Source organism: Macrobrachium nipponense, chromosome 11, assembly GCF_015104395.2.
Source record: "Macrobrachium nipponense isolate FS-2020 chromosome 11, ASM1510439v2, whole genome shotgun sequence".
NCBI lineage: Eukaryota > Metazoa > Arthropoda > Malacostraca > Decapoda > Palaemonidae > Macrobrachium > Macrobrachium nipponense.
In genome coordinates this window covers 48,717,477-48,739,976 of record NC_061087.1, presented here as the reverse complement: position 1 = coordinate 48,739,976, position 22,500 = coordinate 48,717,477, and the positions used below count along the sequence as shown (strand labels likewise).

The following is a 22,500-nucleotide window of genomic DNA, read 5'->3' as shown; positions in this document are numbered from 1 at the left end:
AAAGGAGTTAAGTCATCTGGTGAGACGCGAGGCGAACTAGAGTATTTCCCATTTTATATTTTTCCTTCTCTTGGTATATTTGGCACTAACAAAGATCAGTCCATTTTATATTTAATCATTTATCTAGCTAACACAACATAGCGATTAGAGTTACTGCGACACTCGAACCTACTCTGAACAGAATGTAATTTGAAGTTTGGCATGAGAAAATCTGCAGTTTACAGCCAAGTATAAGACTATATTTTGAAATGAATCTCAAAAATATATGAAAATTAACTTCGGATGGTTGCACACATTATTATTAATTCTGTATTTTTTTTCAGGAAAAGTTGTCTGGGTGACAGCCACGATGCCCTATGTAATACTGACGCTCCTCTTAATCAGGGGGGCTCTACTTCCCGGAGCGGCAGATGGTCTGTTGTATTATATTAAGCCTTCCATATCTGCCTTATCTAACCCCCAGGTCAGAAATAATTCTTCTCACAGTCATTTTCCTTTTTACATTCATTCTAGGAAGAGAACATGTAGAACGTATTTACCACCTCTCTAGTGAATAATACCCAAAAACATGTAATCGCTGAAAATTCAAAATTTTGCAGTTTAAATTAAAAAATTATGCAAACTAAAAAACACTTTTCATTATATATATATATATATACATCGAGCTCCAAATGTCCTTTAATATCTAATTCGCTCTTCCTCAGAATTGATTTATTTTCATATACTTTTAACCGAAGGGGAATTTTTTAGTCGATAAGAGATTTGTCGGCTCACGGCCGCAACAAATCTCTTACCGACTAAAAGAAATCCCTTTCGGTTAAACATATATGAAAATATATTAATTCCTAGGTAGAGTGAATTAGATATTAAAGGACATTTGTAGTTCGATGTATATATATATATATATATATATATATATATATATATATATATATATATATATATATATATATATATATTATAATATTAGTGGTAGCCATGTTGGTAATTTTGATTCGCGTAGCGAACGTCAGTGTGTTATGACATCTCTTTCTCTCTCTGTCTCCATCCTCATTTGAATTGCGAAGATATTCTCTGAACTCGATATTCATATTCTTCATTGGGTGGAGGGTAAGTCGTGGAAACACAGAGTAGCAAAATATACTTATATTCTCCAAAAGATTACATCTTGAGATAGCTTGCAGAGAAGGCTTTTGAAATGTCTGTCTGAGACAAGAGGAGAAGAGGAAGTGAGTTACAAATTCGTATACAAATCATAGGCGAGCAAACCTAATCAAAAGATACAGGTATATGAACGAACAGGGCCCTATAAAAGTGTTGTATCTTTATATTCACCAGTGGTTATATTTGGCGGTATATAATTGTTGAATTATGGTTTTCTGTGGTTTATATCAAGACTAGGTGATTATTTTATATACATGTGGCAGTATCATAAATGAGTTACCTTTTCAAGGACAATTTTTGGGTACCCTTGAGGTGACATCGAGGATGTCTTGAGGATAATTTTTTGAGGAATGTGATTCTATAGCATCAGTAAAGATTTATTGAGGATTCCCATCGACGATTTCATAAACGATTTTTGGGCCATTTGAAGGAATGATGATTTCTGAGTTTACGAGTCTGACTAGACAAGTCCATAGTGCGATTTGAGCACATGCTGTTTACACAGTGGCTTAATGCTGACAATGCTGTGATGATACCAGTTGTCGATATTTGCTTTTGGAGTTGATTACTCGGAGGTTTGCACCGTTTTCAGTTATGTCGATGATGACATTCCATGGGGAAGAATTTAAGGGGTCAATTCGGGTCGATAGGATAGGTTGCGGCAGCAATTTGCGTTACGATTCATGCTACGTTTTATATAGCTAAATTATATATATATTTTTTTTCTTATAAATTTTGTAATGGGAAAAGTTGAATTATTATTATTTTTCTCCTACAAGGGAAACTTGTAATTGGGGTTAAGCTTTACATAGGATTTCTATTATAGAAAGGAGGTAGAATTTATCTTGGGATACGTAAGATAAAGGGATATTCAGTATTATGTTTGATGGAGGTTAGCTGTATAAACATTACAGGGGTTTTGCTGTATAGACAGCATCTATATGGTTTGGGCAAGAGCTCATACGATTCAAGAATTCATGTCTTTACTAGACAACAGTTGTATAACTCATTTGCTGACAAAATGTCCTAGGCATACTTGTACGTGACTTGATTATACAGATGTCCAGATAGGACTGAAGATCAGACTTTAGATGGCACTTGATGACATTCCATTAATTTCGTGAGGGAAGAGGAAAACACTTTTGGTCAATTCTCATTATTCTGGGGTAGAAATCTAATCAGCTTTGATGTTCAGAAATTATTTCTAGGTGGAGCTGGAGATAGGTTTGTCAACTGAAGAAGCTTTCGCTCTTCTAACTTGATTTGATCTACTTTCTTCTGAATTTGGAACAGTTGTAGGGGAAGCCTTTCGATCCCCACTAGATTCTGGCCTCAATTCACAGGACTTGAAGTCTGGAATGGCTCAATGAGGCAGTTATTTCACTTGCACCTTAAGTGAATTTTTAGCCATAGGGTTTCAATTTTGGCTGACTTAAATTGTAGGAGTAGCTGCACTTAAACATCGAAGACAGTCTCTAAAGTGGTGGAGTTCATGCTAAAGAAGTAAAATGATGTATGTGTGTAATTTGTTGCTATCACAGTTGTCACAGGCAGAGTTCTGTTTAGAATTTTGTTACCTCTTATTCAATTACCATGTCCAAACAATATCTAGGCTGCAAACATAAGACTTTACCTCTGATATCAAGAGTGAGGGAACACATCACTACTGTGTTTGTTTGGTTTCACAACAAATAAAGACAAATAAAAATAAAAGTGATCAAAACTGCCTTGCCAGTTATTGACTCCACCATACATTGTAATACAGTGATCGCCAACCTTTTGAAGTTCATGGACCACTAATGTATAATTTTAAGTTTGGCAGACCACTAATATAAAAAAGGTAAATACGATTATATAATAATAATCAGAAAACCATTATTTTATCAATATGAGATGCATCTATTAAATATAACAAAGGTTTATTTTAATTATTAAAAAAAAAATTAAAATTTAAATTTTGTTCAAGTATTACACATTTTAGTGTGATATTTGTTCCTGCTTGTTTGAAATAAGTTTGTTGACTTTTGGCTCCAATGACGTTACAACAAGATGGAGGGCTGTTTTTGTTTGAAGCCAATATCCAAGTTTGTAATGCTAAATCACCCTAAAATGCTAAATCGTCCCAAAATGCTATATAGCATTAAAAATGCTAAATTGTCAACCTGGGACTCTCTATCATCTGTGCAATTTGTATTGGAGTTGCCTGAAGACGATTAAGAAAACATAAAAATTGAAATAATGTCCCAATTTTTCTGTGGACCATCAAAATTCTTAACAGTTTTTAACATTTATTTTATTGCAGGTGTGGTATGAGGCAGCTGTGCAAGTCTTCTTCTCTGTAGGAGCTGGCTTTGGAGTACACCTGTCCTATGCTTCGTATAACAACTTTAACAACAACTGTTATCGGGACTGCTTGATTACTAGTCTAGTCAATGCTTTCACTAGTTTTTATTCAGGTCTTGTAATCTTCACATATTTGGGTTACATGGCTTTCAAGCAAAAAACTCCCATCAGCGCTGTGGCAACAGATGGTAAGTAACTCCCTCTCAACATACAGTCTCTGTGGAATGACTGCTCGATTTTAGAATGTTAAGTTTTAACAAGTTTAACATAAACCGTCACTTAAACTACTAGATTCTCTTAATTCTTGCAATAATCTTTTATGCTTTATCAGTTCACATGCACAGTGTAAATAAATGAAAGATAAAGGGGTAATGATTTACATATTTAATTTTGGCAGTACTTTTACATGTATGTGAATGCATGAATATGTTTGTGCATGTCTGCAGGAAAGGGGGAAGGAACTAGCAGTGAATCACTGATATAGAAAAATTTGCTGGATCAATAAAACGTAGCTGATGTAAACAGACTGCACTTATATTGTTTCATACAGAAAATAATATTGCACTCAGGCTGAATATCTATTGAATGAAACTCCCTAATGCGAAATACTTCCTGCACAGAATATAAATGAATGTATCTAATAAAAACTTGAAATTATTATCATTCTACACTAGTACAGTCCTCAGAGTTTTTCCTCTAATGAAATTACTACTTCGTTGTTCATATGATTACATCTCTTCTTGACAGTGTTTCAATTGTTTTCACATTTTTATGCTTAACAAGGATACAATGCTACTTCGACGACCACGTATCATTGCTTCAGTTTTCTTTTATCTCTGTTGTTGTTTAGGCGTTTGCACATTTACCTCTTTCTGGACTTATCTTTATTATTAACCGTAAGTTAATTAAGGACTGTCCATTTACATATATGACCTATGCTGTGTGGGAGCTTACTCACATGATCACACATACATGATAACAGTAATAATTGCAACAATGAAAATAATAGTGAGTTCTTAGATAAATGATCTTGTGTAATAATTATATATGGTGAATGAATCATACTTTAATAAAGTATACTAAATATCATAAACTAGGTAGCGATGAATCCGCAATCTTTGTTGAGACTGACTTAAAATGAGTCAGATTCCCTAAACATACCATATTACTATTTACCTTTGCTTTATTTGTAAAGGAGTATAATCAAAGCATTTAAGATTTTACTTTGAACTCATGTCAGCTGAATGTTGTTGGCTTGTGAATTTAATAGCCATTCTCCGTATCTATCATGGCAGCTAATGATCCAGTCTTGCAGATATTGGTATTTCAGAAGTCAGTGGAAATTTGGAATTATCTGGCGTGATATTGCGAGAGAAGTGAACTAATCAAAGAAATCTGAAAAATATCATGATGTCCAGTAGCAGGAAACGAACCCGGATACCATAATCCCGGCGAAGTCACCTTGCCACGAGGTCAGGTCTGCAAGGTGACCTCATCGTGATTATGCTATCACGGGTTCGTTCCCGCTACCCGACATGATTTCTTTCATATTTCTTTGAAGCTGGATCTCGAGGCTTTGTAGTAACAAGCTTATCCAAAAAAGAGATATATATATATATATATATATATATATATATATATATATATATATATATATATATATTTGAAAACGACAGGTATCTATATATATGAGAGTCAATAAACTTTTATCCTTCTCTTGGTTGGGTCGGCAACGTGACCTCGTTGCGATTATGGGATCCATCCTCACCATCGTAGCAAAGTGAGCAACTGCAGTTATTGCTTTTTCGGCTGAGATATATGTAGAATCTACTGGTAACTTTTTACCAGATACATGCATACATATATAAATGAATCTCTCTCTCTCTCTCTCTCTCTCTGTATATATATATATTATATATATATATATATATATATATATATATATATATATATATATATATATATATATATCACATCACATGTGATGATGAAGTGACAAGTATCTGGTTACTACACTTACCAATCATGACATAGTTACCTTCATCACAGATGAAATACGACTAAATCTTCTAAAGGCAACAGTGATCCCTTAAAAGCTTATTAATTATACAAGAAAATCAGATTAAGTTCATTAAAACAGGTGTGAAGTAATCTTATATGAAATTAAATTAATTAAAGGGCATCACTCCATCAATTACTTTTAAAACTCTAAGTATTTCCCTGGTTCTAACTCACTTCAATTAAATTGAAGGAAAATAGCTCAAGTACCAGTCTAATTTCCACCCAAACAAAATTAAATATACTGGTGAAAAAATACATACCAATTTTAGATAAAAAAATTTATGATTAAATTCAAAATTTATAAGAGAAATACACTATCTCAGTTAAATTTATCATTACTTGAAAACAGCACAGTTTAATTAATTCTTGAACCAATAATTAAGTAAAATTAATAAAAAGTAATTGATCACAAAAATCAAGAAATTAAATTATTCAATTAAAATTCAAAGCGTTAGGTAACAACTAAAATTAGAAAATTAATTCATAAGTGTTAAATTAAATTAAATTTGCAATGATTGATTAATGAAAGCATTTATTTAATCAAATTGTGAATGTGAATGCAAACACAAAAATGTGGAAAATACCAAAATTGCAAAAACACTAAGAAAGCATTAATCACGCAGAATATCTATATCTATATATATATATATATATATATATATATATTATATATATATATATATATATATATATATATAATACTTCAATAAGAAAAAATGGATAAGTGTACAAAAAATCACTTTAATTAGAAAAGTGGATAAATGCACGAAAAAAAATCACCGACACCAAATTGTGAAAAAATAACCTAAGCACTTTCATTATTTCAAGTACTTATGTTTAAGTTTAGTGCACTGAACTTAACCTTGATATACCATTTTCAGAAGGCCTTTTTCGAAAACACCAATAAACATTTACACACGAGGCGCCTGTTACATACTTTTACAATGTCTGTTCAAATTCCACAAATATGCATAAGCACTAAGCATTATTTTAAAAATCTGAGAAATACCATCTAAAATTTATGAGTGACCGACAAAAAAGTATAAAATATTTACGTTAATGTGAAATCAAAATTCTCTCGTATGCGGCGAGAGAGAGAGAGAAGATAGAGAGAGAGAGAGAGAGAGAGAGAGAGAGAGAGAGAGAGATGTTATCTCCTTACGACACACTTTCAAATCTGAGAACCATAAAATCTCTCTTGTATGGTAACTTGGGAATAAACCTTGTCTAAAATGCCTGTAACACGGAACAATACATTTTGGAGCCAGTTCTCTTTGCTAAATCGTTATATCTTTTACAGCGATAAATAGAGAGAAATTGGGATTACATCTATAAATAATATTTTTTATTACACGATTTAAGACAATAAAAGTCTAAAAAACAAACTATATGATTATAGAATTTTCTTGAATGAAGTTAAGTTTCGTCATTTCCTTGAGTAACGTCATAAATCTTTCCACTTCAAAATTTAAGCTATTTAGGAACCAACAAATACTCTTTTGACAAGTCTAGATCTATGAGTTAATTTGTCAGTAATATCAAATAGTTTCAATGCAAAAGAATATCTCATCACTAGAAAGTTAATAGGCGTACGTGAAACGTTTTAGGCAGAATCCTTCTAGATCGGTCTTACGAAAGATGATGCAATCTTCACATGGCTCGAGACTGTAAGCATCGCATAAATGTTTATATATATATATATATATATATATATATATATATATATATATATATATATATATATATATATATATATATATATATAAAGTGGAGCCACGCGACCTCAAGTAATGACAGCAATCGCCTGATTCGAACAGAAAATGCTCATTTCTCTCTGTTTTCACATTCTACGTTATTCTTAACTTTCAAGTTATGTTTTTGTGAATTCTGAACACATTATTAGAACATACTAACTCTAAGCAAAAATAATACTGAATCTGAAAACAATGTAAACACTTTTACAACATTTCATACCGTCACTGGGGGGAAGATATGCACTGCGGAAGCAACAACATATAAGATGCCTCCCCGATGAATACTGGTTATCCCGGTGTGGTGTTGGATATGACGATTTCCAACAGGATAATCTATGACTACATTGTTCTTTCCAGATATGGTTTCTAGCTTTACGCAATATCTTGACTGTTAGTCTTAGTTCTCGTAGTCTCTTGAAAACTTTCCTCAGAATCTTCAGATGTTCTTCCCATGTTGTAGAGTAAATCTCTATGTCATCTAGGTATACACTTACTCCTTCTATAGATCCTAACAGTTGATCTATCACTCGTTGGAATGTTGCAGGTGCATTCATCGGACGAAATGGCAGAAAAGTATACTGATACAGTCCAAAAGGAGTGATAATAGCTGACTACAACTTAGCATTTTCATCTAAGGGAATTTGATAATATCCTTTCAACAAGTCTATCTTGGAAACAAACTTGGCTTGCCCAATATTATCAAGTAACTGATCTATAGGAGGCAAAAGATAATTGTCAGCCACACTGATAGAATTCAGTTTCCTATAATTAATGCACATCCTAAATGAACCATTTGGTTTATTCACTAACACACATGGGGAACTGAAGTGACTTGAACTGGGTTCTTCTATTCCATGTTGCAGCAAATACTCAACTTCTTTCTTCAAAACATCTCGATGATAAGGTGATAAGCGATAAGCTCTTTGCTTGAATGGTTTTCCATCTCCTTGAATCTTGATCTCATGCTTGGTTAGATCATTACACCTAAGTACATCTGCAAAAATTTCTGGGAAACTTCTAACCACTTCACTTGAGTCTTCACTTTGTTCAACACTCAGATGTTTCTGTTTATCCTCCAAATTTTCCAAAATTGAAGAATTGTTCATCTTCCTTTCAGCTCCCAATTCATAGCCATCATTGTCTTCTGTAGATGAAGTTGTTTGTGTTATTGACATAGTTTAATTTTTAGTTTCTCAGAAATAAGGTTTCAAGAGGTTCACATGTATCTTCCTTTGTCGTTTTCTTCTTTCTGGTGTTTCAGTCACATAAGTTCTATAACTTAACTTCTCAATTATCTTATATAAGGACCTTGAAATTTATTGGTGAGGGGAAATCTCTTGACAGGTAAGAACACTAACACTTGTTGACCAACACTAAAACTTCTTAGCTTAGTCTTAACATCATATATTCTTTTCATTTTCTCTTGACTCACTTTCGAATTTTCTAAAGAGAATTTTCTAATCTCTTTCAAACTTCTCTTTAAGTTCTTTGGATTTTCTTCCGAATTTTTTGTAAGAATCTTCAACGATCCTCACACTTCTCTACCAAAAATCATCTCATTAGGTGAATATCCCATGCTTTCTTAATAAACATTCCTAACTTCATTCACCATTAATGGTAAACCAACATTTCATTCTCTTCCTGACTCAGAACAATACTTTGTCATCATACTTTTCAATGCCTGTTGGAACATTTCCAAGGCTCCTCGAGTCTCTGGATGATAAGCAATTGATAATTGTTCTTTCACCCCTAACAAATTCATCACATCCTGGAATAACTTGCAAGTAAAATTTGTTTCTCCATCATTTTGTACTATTTCTGGTATACCAAATTTTGAGAAAAACTCCACTAGTTTTTCAGCAACTATCTTGGCAGATATGTTTCTAATAGGGATCGTCTCCAGATGTCTTGTCACACGACCCATTAATGTTAACAAATACTAATTTCCTTTCTTTATATATGTACATATATATATATATATATATATATATATATATATATATATATATATATATAAATATGTATGTATGTATATATATATATATATATATTTATATATTTATATATATATATATATATATATATATATATATATATACTATAAAGCGTCTCTGTTGGCTGATTGGATAGCGTCACTGACTGTCCTGATTTCGTCCCCGTCCACTTGGACGGTGGTTCGATCCATGGGGGGACGAAATTATTATCATTATTCCCCTTCGGTACATATATATATATATATATATTTATATATATATATATATATATATATATATATATATATATATATATATATATATATATATATTATATATATATATATATATATATATATATGTGTGTGTGTGTGTGTGTGTGGTGTGTGTGTAAATAAGTATAAGAGGCCAATTAAAACACTCTTGTTTAAAGCTAAGGACTATATTTTGGATTTTGGTGGACCCACTTCCACCCTTATCAAGTAGTGAATGCCAAAAGGAGTTTCATTTGGCAAATATATTATGGTAGATATTCCGTTAGGTGATGCCTGGTTTCCCCGCTAAGCCGCCGTTGGTTCTGTTAATTGTCTTGATCCGCTTCATCATTGCCGTAAGGAAAATATTGTCTATCTGGTCAGAGTCCCAGGCTCCATTGGAAAAATTGATCCTATTATCTTCTTCTTTTATCAGTGAAGATTCTACCATCTGACATTTGTATCGACAGCTGCTCTTGTATAAACTTCTGGATGAGCTCCAATCCATGGTATGGTTCGTGTTATTTATATTATGGAAAATTGCCAAACTATGTTGTCCATATCTAACTGATCGTTTTTGTTAAGTTTATCGTTCTGAGAGAGATTTTCCAGTGAAATTATAGTATGACTTATCGCAATCCCTACAGCAGAACTCATAACCCCCATGTTTTTGGAAACTGGTTTCTACTGAATGTTAATTAAGGATTTCCCTAGTGTATTTAGGTAAGTAAAGATGAAAGGGTTGGAGGGCCCTAAGATTTGTGATCTATCGTAAATTATCAATGTAAGGGATTATGATTTTGTTTGTGTATTTTTAATTTTCTTTGTTTTCTGTGGGCTTGTAAAAAATGCTCTTTGCTTTATGTATGGCTTTTTCTATTATGTGCTTGGAGTATTTTAACAAGACAAGCTGATTTCTGATTGTTTCAAGTTTGTTTTTAAAAAAATCTGGGGGAGCAAATTTTCGGGGCTCTAAGAAATAAATTACTTGCTATGCCAAGTTGAACTGGAATGTCATGATAGCTGTAAAAATGTATGTATGAAAGTGAGAATGTTGCTTTCCTGAAGACAGTGAATTTGTAGTTCTTATTAGTTCTGATGATTAAGACATCTAAAAAGGGGATTTCGTTATTGTTTTCCCATTCTACTTTAAATTTTATGCTCCTGACCAAGGAATTTAATTTTTATAGAAGACATCAAAATTGCCCCACTCGCTTTTCCAGTATGTTAAGATGTCGTCTACATAATGAAGCTAAATCATATCAGCAGATTTGACAGAGTTTATAATTACTGTTTCAAAATACTCCATACATAAGTTTGCTAACACAGGACTAGGCGGGCTCCCCATATTACAACTGAATTTTTTATGGTACAACTTATCACCAAAGGATAAGATGTTATTAGTGATGCAGAGCTCTACAAGTGCATTATTTTATTCAATTCTATGGGGATGTGGTCAGCAAATGGCTCAAGTTTATTTTTGAGGAACGTTAATACATTTTTGTGGGTATTTTCGTGAAAAGGGTGTCTACGTTGAGACTGAGAAGTTTTATGTTATGTACGGGGATATTTGCCGACCTAAATTTATTGCAAAAGTCTTCTGTATGCTTAATGTAGGCACGCCAGTCAACTTAATGGTCTGCGTTGTCCTAACTAATGTGCCTAGGGTGCCTTTAACAAAGAATAATTTATTACAATTCGACGAGGAAGATTTCTTCCAATATGACCGTGATCAAGATAAAACAAGTAGAAAATGCAATAATGCTGCTTTGGCGCAATCGAGGTTTCTATACAGTGTATAATCAGGGCAACCGAATTATGGCTAATTTTAACCTTAAATGAAATCAAAAGTACTGAGGCTTAAGGGCTTAAATCTGGTATGTTTGATGATTGGAGGGTGAAGGATTAACAAACCAATATACATCTCTGTAGCCTCATTAGGATTTAAGATCTGTGGGTGGACAGAAAAAGTGCGGACGAACAGACAAAGCTATCTCAATAGTTTTATTTTACAAAAAACTAAACGAGGAAACTAAAAGATTCGTTATTTACAACTCCAATTCGTGTTGAGATGGAGGTGTTTGGGAAGAAGAAATTACAGTCTGTCCAGTCCAGATAATCAGGATCCTGTGCAGGCACCTTGAGCAAATACTGAATTCTAAGAGTATCTTTAACATCAGAAGCATATACTACATCTGTAAGCAAACGTACAGCCAGGAGTGGACAGCCTCAGAGAGAAGTTTCAGACTCTGTTACCAGCAGACTGAAAAACTCAAACCTTTGCAAAAGATCAGTTTATAGTGCAGATTAAGTCTAGAAATTTGCTGAGTTCAAAATAATAAAGGGTATTAATGTTTACTGTTCAAAAGTAATGATAATATTTTAATTGCACTATTATTAAATTAATAGACTTCTTTTCCAGCTACGCATGTAGAACATATGGATGGATGTGAAAAAAATGTGGTCTCTCACCAACTACAGTGAGAGTTGCTAAAAACCTCAGAAAAGGCGTTCTAGGTTCTTGTTTATTTTGTATCATTTGTTTAATTTGGGCACATTCTTGTACGAGTATATTCTCGGCTAATTTCAGTAAAAGGGGATCTTAGTAATCTCTTTATTTTTGCGTTATAGAAACCTATGAAATGTTATTGAGGGGTTAGTGTTTTTCGAGCGTCCATATACCTTACATTGGTAACTCTTTCTTTCCATAGCAACACTGCTTTATTTTTTGGTTAAGCTCATGGCCCTGTTGAACCCGTTTTCTAAAAGAATACTTTTGTAAGAGTATGACGAACACAATTGATGAGTACCACTTGTTGCTGGCAAATCTTACTAAAAGACAAATTTTCATAGGAATTTCTCCATGAGGAATTTTCTCTGCTCTCACACATGTATGCATACACCACATGAAAAATGAAACACTGGGTTCTAATGATAAATGTTTTCGTATTCATATTTATGACCTCTAGATGGCTGATACAAGACCGTAGAAATCTACAGTATATATGCTTGAGGGATAGGACAAGTGTATAATACACAGATGGATGGAAACCAAACACGTGGGAAGACATAGTGGGAGGATCAGTGCAATCGTTAGGGTTTGAGTTCAATGCTCTATTTATAAATTTTCTGCCCTCATCCCGTATCAACTACCTACCTTAAAATATATTCACTTTACATATTTCTTTTTAATATTAATGGATGGAGTTTAAACATACCCTGACATTACAAAATTATTATTATGTAAAACTGGACCCTTTAATTTTTCTTTCTAGTATATTACTGTAATAAACTATCATTTTTATCCACGCTCAATTATTTTACTAACTTGTGCGAAAATCCATTGTTCTTCTGTGCATATCCTAAACAATTTCTAATGTTCTATTATCTTTTCCAAAGATTTCCAGTTTGACCAATATCAAAGCTGTCCCAGAACTTACATAGATCTGATATACACGTCCTTTAATATTGTTGGGAGAGTTCTTAACAAGTTCATGTATCATTAAAGTTTTGGTTTTATGTAACATTAATTTCTAAGTTTTAAGTGGACGAGGAGTAGCTTTGAAACTATTGCTATGTGGTAACACAAGCAGGCCTTTTTGTGTTGTGTTGTCAGTTTCCTTGTAGTTATCAAAGTATCTTTTGTCTTTTTTGCTTCTCTTAAATACTTTATTTTTTTTGCCTGTATCCCTAATTATAGCTATTTCATCATCCGTGTATTCAGGGCTATATGAAAGTAAAGCTTTTAAAACATGCATTTGAAACTAATTTCCTTACTTCATTGCTTAGGCCTAAATGAAAATGTAAGTGTACAGAATTATTGATAGGTTTTCTGTTCATAGTACTTCTATGTATAAGGCAGCCAAAAAAGGATAGGCCGCCATCAATTTTCATTTCCATAGTGTATCTTATTAATGGGCACAATGAAGTTATCAACAAACAAAACAAAAATTTTAATAATACTTCCAGGTCCTGGATTAGTGTTTCAAGTATATCCAGAAGCTGTGGCAACACTTCCAGGATCTCAACTGTGGTCCTGTTTATTCTTTCTCATGCTCATCGCATTAGGATTAGACTCTGGGGTGAGTTAACTTCCAAACATTTTGTTGCTGTTGCTTATATGTTTTCTTATTTTACATCAGATTCGGTACCTTACTTACAGAGAATGCAGTCAGCGTGAGTAAGCGTTTTCGTATTAACCTGAGGAGGGAAGTTGAAACTTTTTGCCTTCTGCCTAGAGCAACAACATTTGCTGAACAGCAGCAGCAGTAGCTAGACAGTAAATGTGCCTTATGACTTCTCCAGTGAAGATGTAACTCATTACTACCCTAAAACAATCCTCCTTGTATTTCAATGATTTAATTCTTATCAGTTTATTTATTGATTTGTGACTTATTTTCTTTTCTAATAACTGATTCTTTCTTTCAGCATTTCTATTACCCTCTTACTGCTTTCAAATGAACAACATTTTCTTTGGGAGCTTGAATTTCAAGTCAATGGCCCTGTGGGCTTATTCCATGTGTGCAGGGTTCATGTTCTGAATAATACAAATAATGGAGAAACAAATCCACAGTTATGTAAATGTACATATATTTAAGTTTAAAACAGAAAAGATAGCTTCGGGAATCTGTACGGTTCCCCTTATCAATCTGAGATTGATAGGGGAACCGTACAGATTCCCGAAAGCTATCTTTTCTGTTTTAAACTTAAATATATGTACATTTACATAACTGTGATTTGTTTCTCCATTTGAAGACTCGTGCTACTATGAGGAATAATACAAATAATAAAAATGAAACAGAAAAGAAAACGTTCACCAGATGTCTGCTGTCTCTTTCTTTTCTAAGAGGCGCTATTGTGTTCCAAAAGCTTGGGGTAATCTTTGATGGCATTGCAGCATACAACGTCGTCAATACAAATCATGTATGAAAACATTTGCCTTCACATTCTATAGTATGTGATATACTTGACATCGATAGGTTATTTTTTCCTGTGTAGCCTTTAAGCTACAATAAATACCACCTTTTTGAAAAACTTGGAGAGAAAATTTCAGTTGCCTCTGTTTGACCAATGAAGCAGGAATCCCAGAACAAATATTTGGTTTACAAATTTACATCCATACATAAAAAGCACACTCCCATAGACGAGCGTACGATTGCCACCAAACGCACAATTATATATATATATATATATATATATATATATATATATATATATACATATATATATCTAATAAAAGGAGCCCATAAAAACACCAAAATATAGAGAAAAAAGTACTATATTTCAGAGACTGCTGTCTCCCTCTTCAGGTAGATGAATGAGAAAAGTTTACAGAAAAGGTGGTATTTATACCAAGAGGTCCATCCACAAACAAGCCATTTTAAGTCACCCCCGCTGATAATCTTCCTTTAATCTTCTTAAGGGTTGGTTGAATGAAGATGTTGTCGATCGTGTCCGAAATCCATGCTCCTTTTGAGATGTTCATTACCTGCCTCTCTTTTATTAAGGCCGATTCCATCATTTGACTCTTGTACCGGCAGTTGCTGCTGTCCTTAGCCTTAAACCAGTATTTTAATATATATATATATATATATATATATATATATATATATATATATATATATATATATATATACTGGTTTAAGGCTAAGGACTAATGTCGGTGGGCTAACTTCCACCTTTATCAAGTAGTGAATAACACAAGAGGTACATTGGCTAAATATATAGTGGGAGATATGCCCTTAGGAGATGCATGGGGTCACTGTAAGCCCACTTTGGTCCTGTTAATTGTGTTAATCCACTTCATCGTTGCCTTAATGAAGATATTTCTATATGGTCAGAGAGTCCCAAGTTCCAATGGCGCCTGTGATTCTGACCATATAGATAATATCTTCCTTAAGGCCACGATGAAGCAGTTGAAGACAATTACCAGAACCAATGTCAGCTTAGCGAAGACCCCAGTCATCTCCTAAGGGCACTTCTCTCACTATATATTCCGCCAATGTACTTTTTCTGCCATTCACAACTTGATAAGGGTGGAAGTTAGTTTGCCGAAATATAGTCCTTAGCTTTTTAATGGGCCTTTTTATACTTTATATATATATATATATATATATATATATATATACATATAATATACTATAATATATATTAATATTATATATAATATATAATATATTATATTCATATATATAAAAGTAAAAAGGCCCATTTAAAAAGGCTAAGTCCTTAGCTTTTTAATGGGCCTTTTATACTATATATATATCTATATATATATATATAATATATATATATATAATAATATGATATAAAAATATATATAATATATATATAAAAGGTATAAAAGGCCCATTAAAAAGCTAAGTCCTTAGCTTTTTAATGGGCCTTTTATACTTATATATATATATATATATATATATATATATATATATATATAATATAGTATATGGCCCATGGTTAAAAAGCTAAGGACTATATTTCGGACAAACTAACTTCCACCCTTATCAAGTTGTGAATGGCAGAAAAAGTACATTGGCGGAATATATAGTGAGAGAAGTGCCCTTAGGAGATGACTGGGGTCTTCGCTAAGCTGACATTGGTTCTGGTAATTGTCTTCAACTGCTTCATCGTGGCCTTAAGGAAGATATTATCTATATGGTCAGAATCACAGGCGCCATTGGAACTTGGGACTCTCTGACCATATAGAAATATCTTCATTAAGGCAACGATGAAGCGGATTAACACAATTAACAGGACCAAAGTGGGCTTAGCAGTGACCCCATGCATCTCCTAAGGGCATATCTCCCACTATATATTTAGCCAATGTACCTCTTGTGTTATTCACTACTTGATAAAGGTGGAAGTTAGCCCACCGACATTAGTCCTTAGCCTTAAACCAGTATTTTAATAGGCCTATTATACTTGAGACGTATCCTGTTTTGACAGAAGAATTTATTTACAAACACACACACACACGCACGCACACACACACACGCACACACACACACACATATATATATATATATATATTATATATATATATATATATATATATATATAATATATATATAATACAGTCTCACACACACACATATATACATACATATATATATATATATATATATATATATATATTATATATATATATATATATATATATATATATATGTGGGTGTGTGTGTGTGTGTGAATTTCTTTGCCCAGAGCCTCAATAACTTATTAGTGTTGTTACTTTACTTTATCTATCTTAAAACAGGTCCTCCATTCAATAAATCAATTAGAAAAAAAAAAAAAAAAAAAAAACTGAAAGAAATGTCCTCGAAAACCTTCTGGAGGAACTAGAAAAATACCTTGCATACCACAAACTTCTACCTTACTAACATACCAAAGAGTAAGAGAGAAATGTTGCAGTAGTAGAACGAAATCAACCCTCACTCACGTGTACACGATAGCCGAGAGTAACGTTGGCCACTAATTCTTCATATTTTGACCTATTTGTTTATCTATTTATTGTGGCAAATAAATTTGTAAGCAATATCCCTGAAGATGACTCCTCCTGATGAGTAATATCGGCGTAATACTCGCCCTTTGTAATAGCAGAGAGAAAGCAATTATTAGATAAATAGAGAAGACTATTTACAAGTTAAATGTAGCTGATGCAGCAATATCTTTCAATAATAATAATAATAATAATAATAATAATAATAATAATAATAATAATAATAATAATAATATCCTTTATTTCAGCTCAGGGCCATATACATGGTATATACAAAATATAGACAGTAACAATCTAGATACATGAGACAACATGATAAAAAAATGAATAATCGGCACTTACCCGCACAATAGCTGAGGTAACATAAAGGATAGTAATCATAAGACTGGTAATAACAGTAATGATGTTGGTGAGAAAAAAATGCATTGAGAGTTATAACAGTTAATGCACAGATTATATAACTTAGATTTCAACTAGAGACCTTAGGTGGTTACGGTAGTCAGGTCCAGAGGGCTTGATAGTATTTACAGGAAAAATTAAAAGGTAAAATATCAACAATAAATATAATAGTAATGACAGAATCTGCAGATGATATCTTGCCAATACAGAAATTGTCCCTTACGGGACAAAAGTCTCATTTTCCCATGTTTCCCACAGTTCAGATCTTCTTTTTGCTTCACTCCTTAGGATGCTTTGTATGAGCGAATTGCTGCTGTTTCTCACTTGGGTTATCAGACTGGACATTGTTCACCATACAATGATTTTTAAATTGTCCAGGTGATTTTCTAAGAACATCTGTGTGGCGGAGTGGTAGCGAGGAGTGTTTGTGAGGCGTCTCAAAATGTCATTGTGCATGGTCTCTCGGGTATAGTTCGTCCAGAGGGAACACCCATAGATACTTAGATACTGTAGCAGTACGAGCAGAAGAGAAGCAGTTTCACGCCTTGGTGACAGAAGGCAAACCTCCTTGCAATCATGTTGCCAGTTGCACATAGTTTACGGCGCCTCTGATCAATGTCTGCCGTATCTTTAAGGTCGTCGGTGATAATGTGACCCAAATACAGAAATTCGTGCACAAATTCCAGCCGATGGTTTCCGAGGAAAATTTGTGGTTCTGCAATTTGCTTAAGCGATCTCGGGAGCAGCGACATGCACTGGGTCTTGGTTTCGTTGTATAGTATATCAAATCCCTCTGCATATTGGCTGGGAGTGTTGATGAGTCGTTGGAAACCTTGCACTGATGGGGAAATCAGGACCATGTCGTCGGCGTAACAGAGGTAGTTTATAGTTATTTTATTGACAGTGCATCCGATTGGAGTGAGTTCAGTTTGACATTCAAGGCATCTGTGTACGTATTAAACAAGTATGGAGAGAGAATGCCCCCTTGCCGAAGCCCGTTTAGGGAGCTGAAGGTGTACGATAATACGTTACCCCATTTGACAAAGAATTGCTGTTTGGAGAACCAGCAATGTAAAATGCCAATTAGATATAAGGATGTGCCTCTTTTATGCAGCTTCAGGAAGAGCTTCAGGTAGTTTACTCTGTCAAATGCTTTTCTCACATCCACAAAACAAAGGAAAACAGGAGAGGCTGATGATAGGTAGTAGTTCAGCAATTATTTCAGTATGTAGATGCAGGTGTCGGTTGAGTGGTTTGCTTTATATCCGAACTGGTTGTCAGTGGTGTGTAGAAAGGGGAGAAGTCTCACTAGAAGAACCGACTCAAGTATCTTCGATGCGATTGTTATGACTGCAATCAGCTGGTAATTGCCAGGGTCAGCTGCATTCTTTAGCTTGTTTTTGATTAATGGTATCAAGTGGACTAAGATTAGAGAGTCTGGAAGAAACTGGTGAATAATACGCGCATTGAATAGGGCAGCTAGCAAAATGTAAATTTTCGGATGGCAGAATTTGAAAGCCTCTGCTGGAAGACCATCACAGCTGGGCGATTTATTATTAGGTAGGCTTTTTATGGCATCGCTGATGTTACCTGGCGTAATACGGTCTGCAAAATTAAATTGAAAGTTGCTAGTAAGGAGGTTATCTATATCCTTTCGGGAATCTTGATCACTTATGCAATTCAGGATTTTGTTGAAGTGATCGCCCCACATACTTGCGATAGCCCCGTCTCCGACTGCTTCCCCACTCTCTGTGATAGCTTTTTAGTTTTGGGATTTAAGGACTGGATATCTTTCCAAAGACGAGAGTAATTGTCAGATTGCATCGGCTCTTAGTTGTTTTTCATTTAATCTGCAGTGCTTGAGAGCAAGTTTGAACTGCGCTCTCGCTTGTCTCATTAGTGATGCAGGGTGTCCTTCCCTCGGGCTACCATTTTGCCTCCACAGTAAAAACATTTCTCGTGAATATGTATAATAGATCTTTAACCAACTCATTCCATCCAGGTATATTACGAGAATTACCTTGACGAAATCTAAAGGCAGACCTGCCCGAAGCATGCATAGCAGAGATTATGTTCAAATAGAATTCATTCAGATCCCTCCTGTGGTGGTCATTTCTACAACTTGTGTTAGTAGATAGATAGATAGATAGATAGATATTTTTATTGACCACAATACAAAATAATATGAATTTTACAAAAGAGTATTTGGTCCAAATTACAAAATTAAGTACCGTAGATTTTGTACAATCTCTTATACAAACTAAATGAATTTCAATTACACATATATTGTACTAAAACAAAACCAATTTAACCATACGCCATCAACAAGTTCCTGTAATTACATTTTACACATTAAATAACGTGTTACATTCAATACAAGGAAAGAAGCTTATGTACAATTTTACCTTACTACATCATAATCGGTTCTGATTACTAGCAAGTCTAAAGCTGTGGTAACGTTATACGCCTGCCTGATCTGTAACGAAAGTGGACAATTTTCTATGACATGAGTCTCTGTCTGGACCTCACCGCATGAACACAACCTCTAATCCATCGGCAGACGGCCCCTACCTCTTCTGTTCCACCGACCTGTCTCAACTGCCAATGAATGAGCACTCAACCGCATTCTTGTCCATGATACACGTTCTATTTCATTAAGTCTTAATTGGTTTGTATAAATGTCATGAACGATTAAATCTGGGTTACTAACAGTTTTATAGAACACAATCCTATTGGAATTGGAGTTTCTGACCTTTAATTGCAGTTCACATTTTCCTTCCTCAATATCATCAGTATTATCAGAGATAAGGTTTCGTATATACCTCGAAACAGAGTCATTATAGTTCATCAATATTCGCATGGCGTGAATTAAAGGGTCATCATCCATATTATTCCTTTCAAGCCACATCTTTTTGAAGTAAGGCGTCTGCCGGTTGAACTGGTTTCCGTTGTCCCCCTCAAGTATCTGATTTTCTGTTGATTTTTAAAATCCCAGTTTACCACTGGTGGGCGGTCAGTTAGGGGGTTCACGGTAGAGAGTGATGGGGGTATTGAATGACACCTGAAATGGGATGTGATCATAGCCCGTTGCAAGATCGTAGCGAATATTGCAGGGCATAATAGAATCATGAAGTTGTGGTGGTGTGATGCAATGGTCCAGCCAGGATGTTGTAATTGCATCCGCTCTATTATGTACATATGAATAGGAGGGAGGGAGGAGCATGACATCGCTAATTTGGAGAGCACGATTTTGTCAGAAGCAAGTTCATTATAAAATTGTTTTGTGAGGTGAGAATTAAGATCCCCGATTATACAAATATGATCAACAGGAGAATCGTGAATAATACTGTGTAACCCAACTAGAGTCATGCAATAATGATCACATTATTTTCCCAGGTCATATAAACAATAATTATTAGGATTTTAGAGTTCCCTACTGTTACTTGAAGCCCCAGGAATCTGTCACGATTTGTGCTTCAGGAAAGAAAAGTTTAAATACAAATTAGTTGTCTTATAGATATTTTCTTTGTATATGTATGTCTAATATATATTTTTTGTGAATCACTTTACCTTGCAAAAAAGGTTTTTATTGTTTACCAAAACTTTGTGTGAGGTCAGCTGCTGCCCTGTATAATCCTTTCATTTTCTTGTCCCGGTTTCTGAGCACTTAGACTCAATCTTTTTGGAAACCTCTTAAATTGCACCATTATTTTTGTGGAAAGTTACTAATTCTCAAAGTGTGCTGGATTACAGGTACTTATTTCGCTTATAATCCCTATCTGCCATTTATACGACCCTTCCTTGTACACTCATTTTCTTATATATGTCAGTCTGCTAAGCAAAGGACGTTGAGTCGAAAGTTCTAGCTTTGTATAACTATATATATGTACTTATATCTGAATGAATTTTATCACATCACCGTGATCTATATTCAAGCATTAAGCTACAAATGAGCTAAGGTATTACTGAGCGTCGTGAGTTCTCGTGTTCGGCACATAGATATAGAGTGGAGAGATTGGACAGAGTATAACAGCCAAATCAGTCTGTGACAAGCACTGCCTAGCGCCATCACTATGCGATGATTCTTATGTAAATAATGGCGCAACAAATGCATTCTAATGGGAAAACCTGTATTCTCTGAAACATGTTTTCTCGGGTGTCCGTCAAAACTGTCAAATGGTTTATACACCATTTACTATATACAATATGTACTTTATGCAGAAATAAAAATATTTAATTTTGTTGGCATATTTCTTCTACAATCAAGCCATAAAGTTTTGTAGATATGACAACTACATTATGGTTATTTTCTAAGCAGTCTTTAAAGATTGGTAAATTATCTTTGCAACATTTACTAAGGACAATGTCTACTATATGTAGAAATAAATATTTTAATTCTGTCTGCTATAGTTTGTATACATTTGAGCAATATAATTTTTCGACATTAGGTGTCTTTCTTTCCGCCATAAATTTACAGTACTGTTTTACTCTCTAGAGTCTAGAGGCAGAACTAGTTATTATCGTCCTTTATTCATGGAGCAAAATGACACTCCAAAGCTATCATCCCATACAAGCTTCATCCATAGGCATAATAATATAATAATAACCTAGGTTCAACAGCTTGATACCTAACAATATTCACTAGTCTGTACTGTTGGTTGAGGTGAAATGTAAAATAAGCTCACCTTTGGATCTCGGGATTTCGGGACAATTAGAAAAAAGGAATAAAGGATTCCCACGGGAAATACAATTATTGTTTAGATATACTTTCATTGCTAACCATTCAAAGTATGTAAATGTTTTACACGGATTAAAATATAAAACCTTAATAATAGGAATAATAAAACAAACAAAATTCATTTTGGTATTAGATGCTGAGAATGTCAAGGAATATAATTTTCAATGGGTTACATTGACAAATTTGGTACCGTCTTCCAAAATATAAACAAATGCTTTGGATTCTTTAGTAGACGTGTATTTATTAAAGTGCCCAACAACTGATGATAATTAATGATATCATACGGAAAATACTCAGTCTCCATTTGGGACACTAA

At 33.9% G+C, this 22,500-nt stretch overlaps 1 protein-coding gene across 1 annotated transcript in view; it reads left to right on the top strand.

Moving 5' to 3' along the window:
• The window catches only part of LOC135205824 (sodium-dependent dopamine transporter-like), a 380,876-nt gene that overhangs the window by 270,110 nt on the left and 88,266 nt on the right, over positions 1–22,500 (top strand). Inside the window, exons 5-8 of the mRNA XM_064237076.1 lie at positions 1–19; positions 324–463; positions 3,467–3,695; positions 13,519–13,631. The exon at positions 1–19 is cut by the window's left edge and continues 115 nt beyond it. Of these exons, the coding sequence (XP_064093146.1) occupies positions 1–19; positions 324–463; positions 3,467–3,695; positions 13,519–13,631 (501 nt within the window). The remainder of the gene's footprint in view (positions 20–323; positions 464–3,466; positions 3,696–13,518; positions 13,632–22,500) is intronic.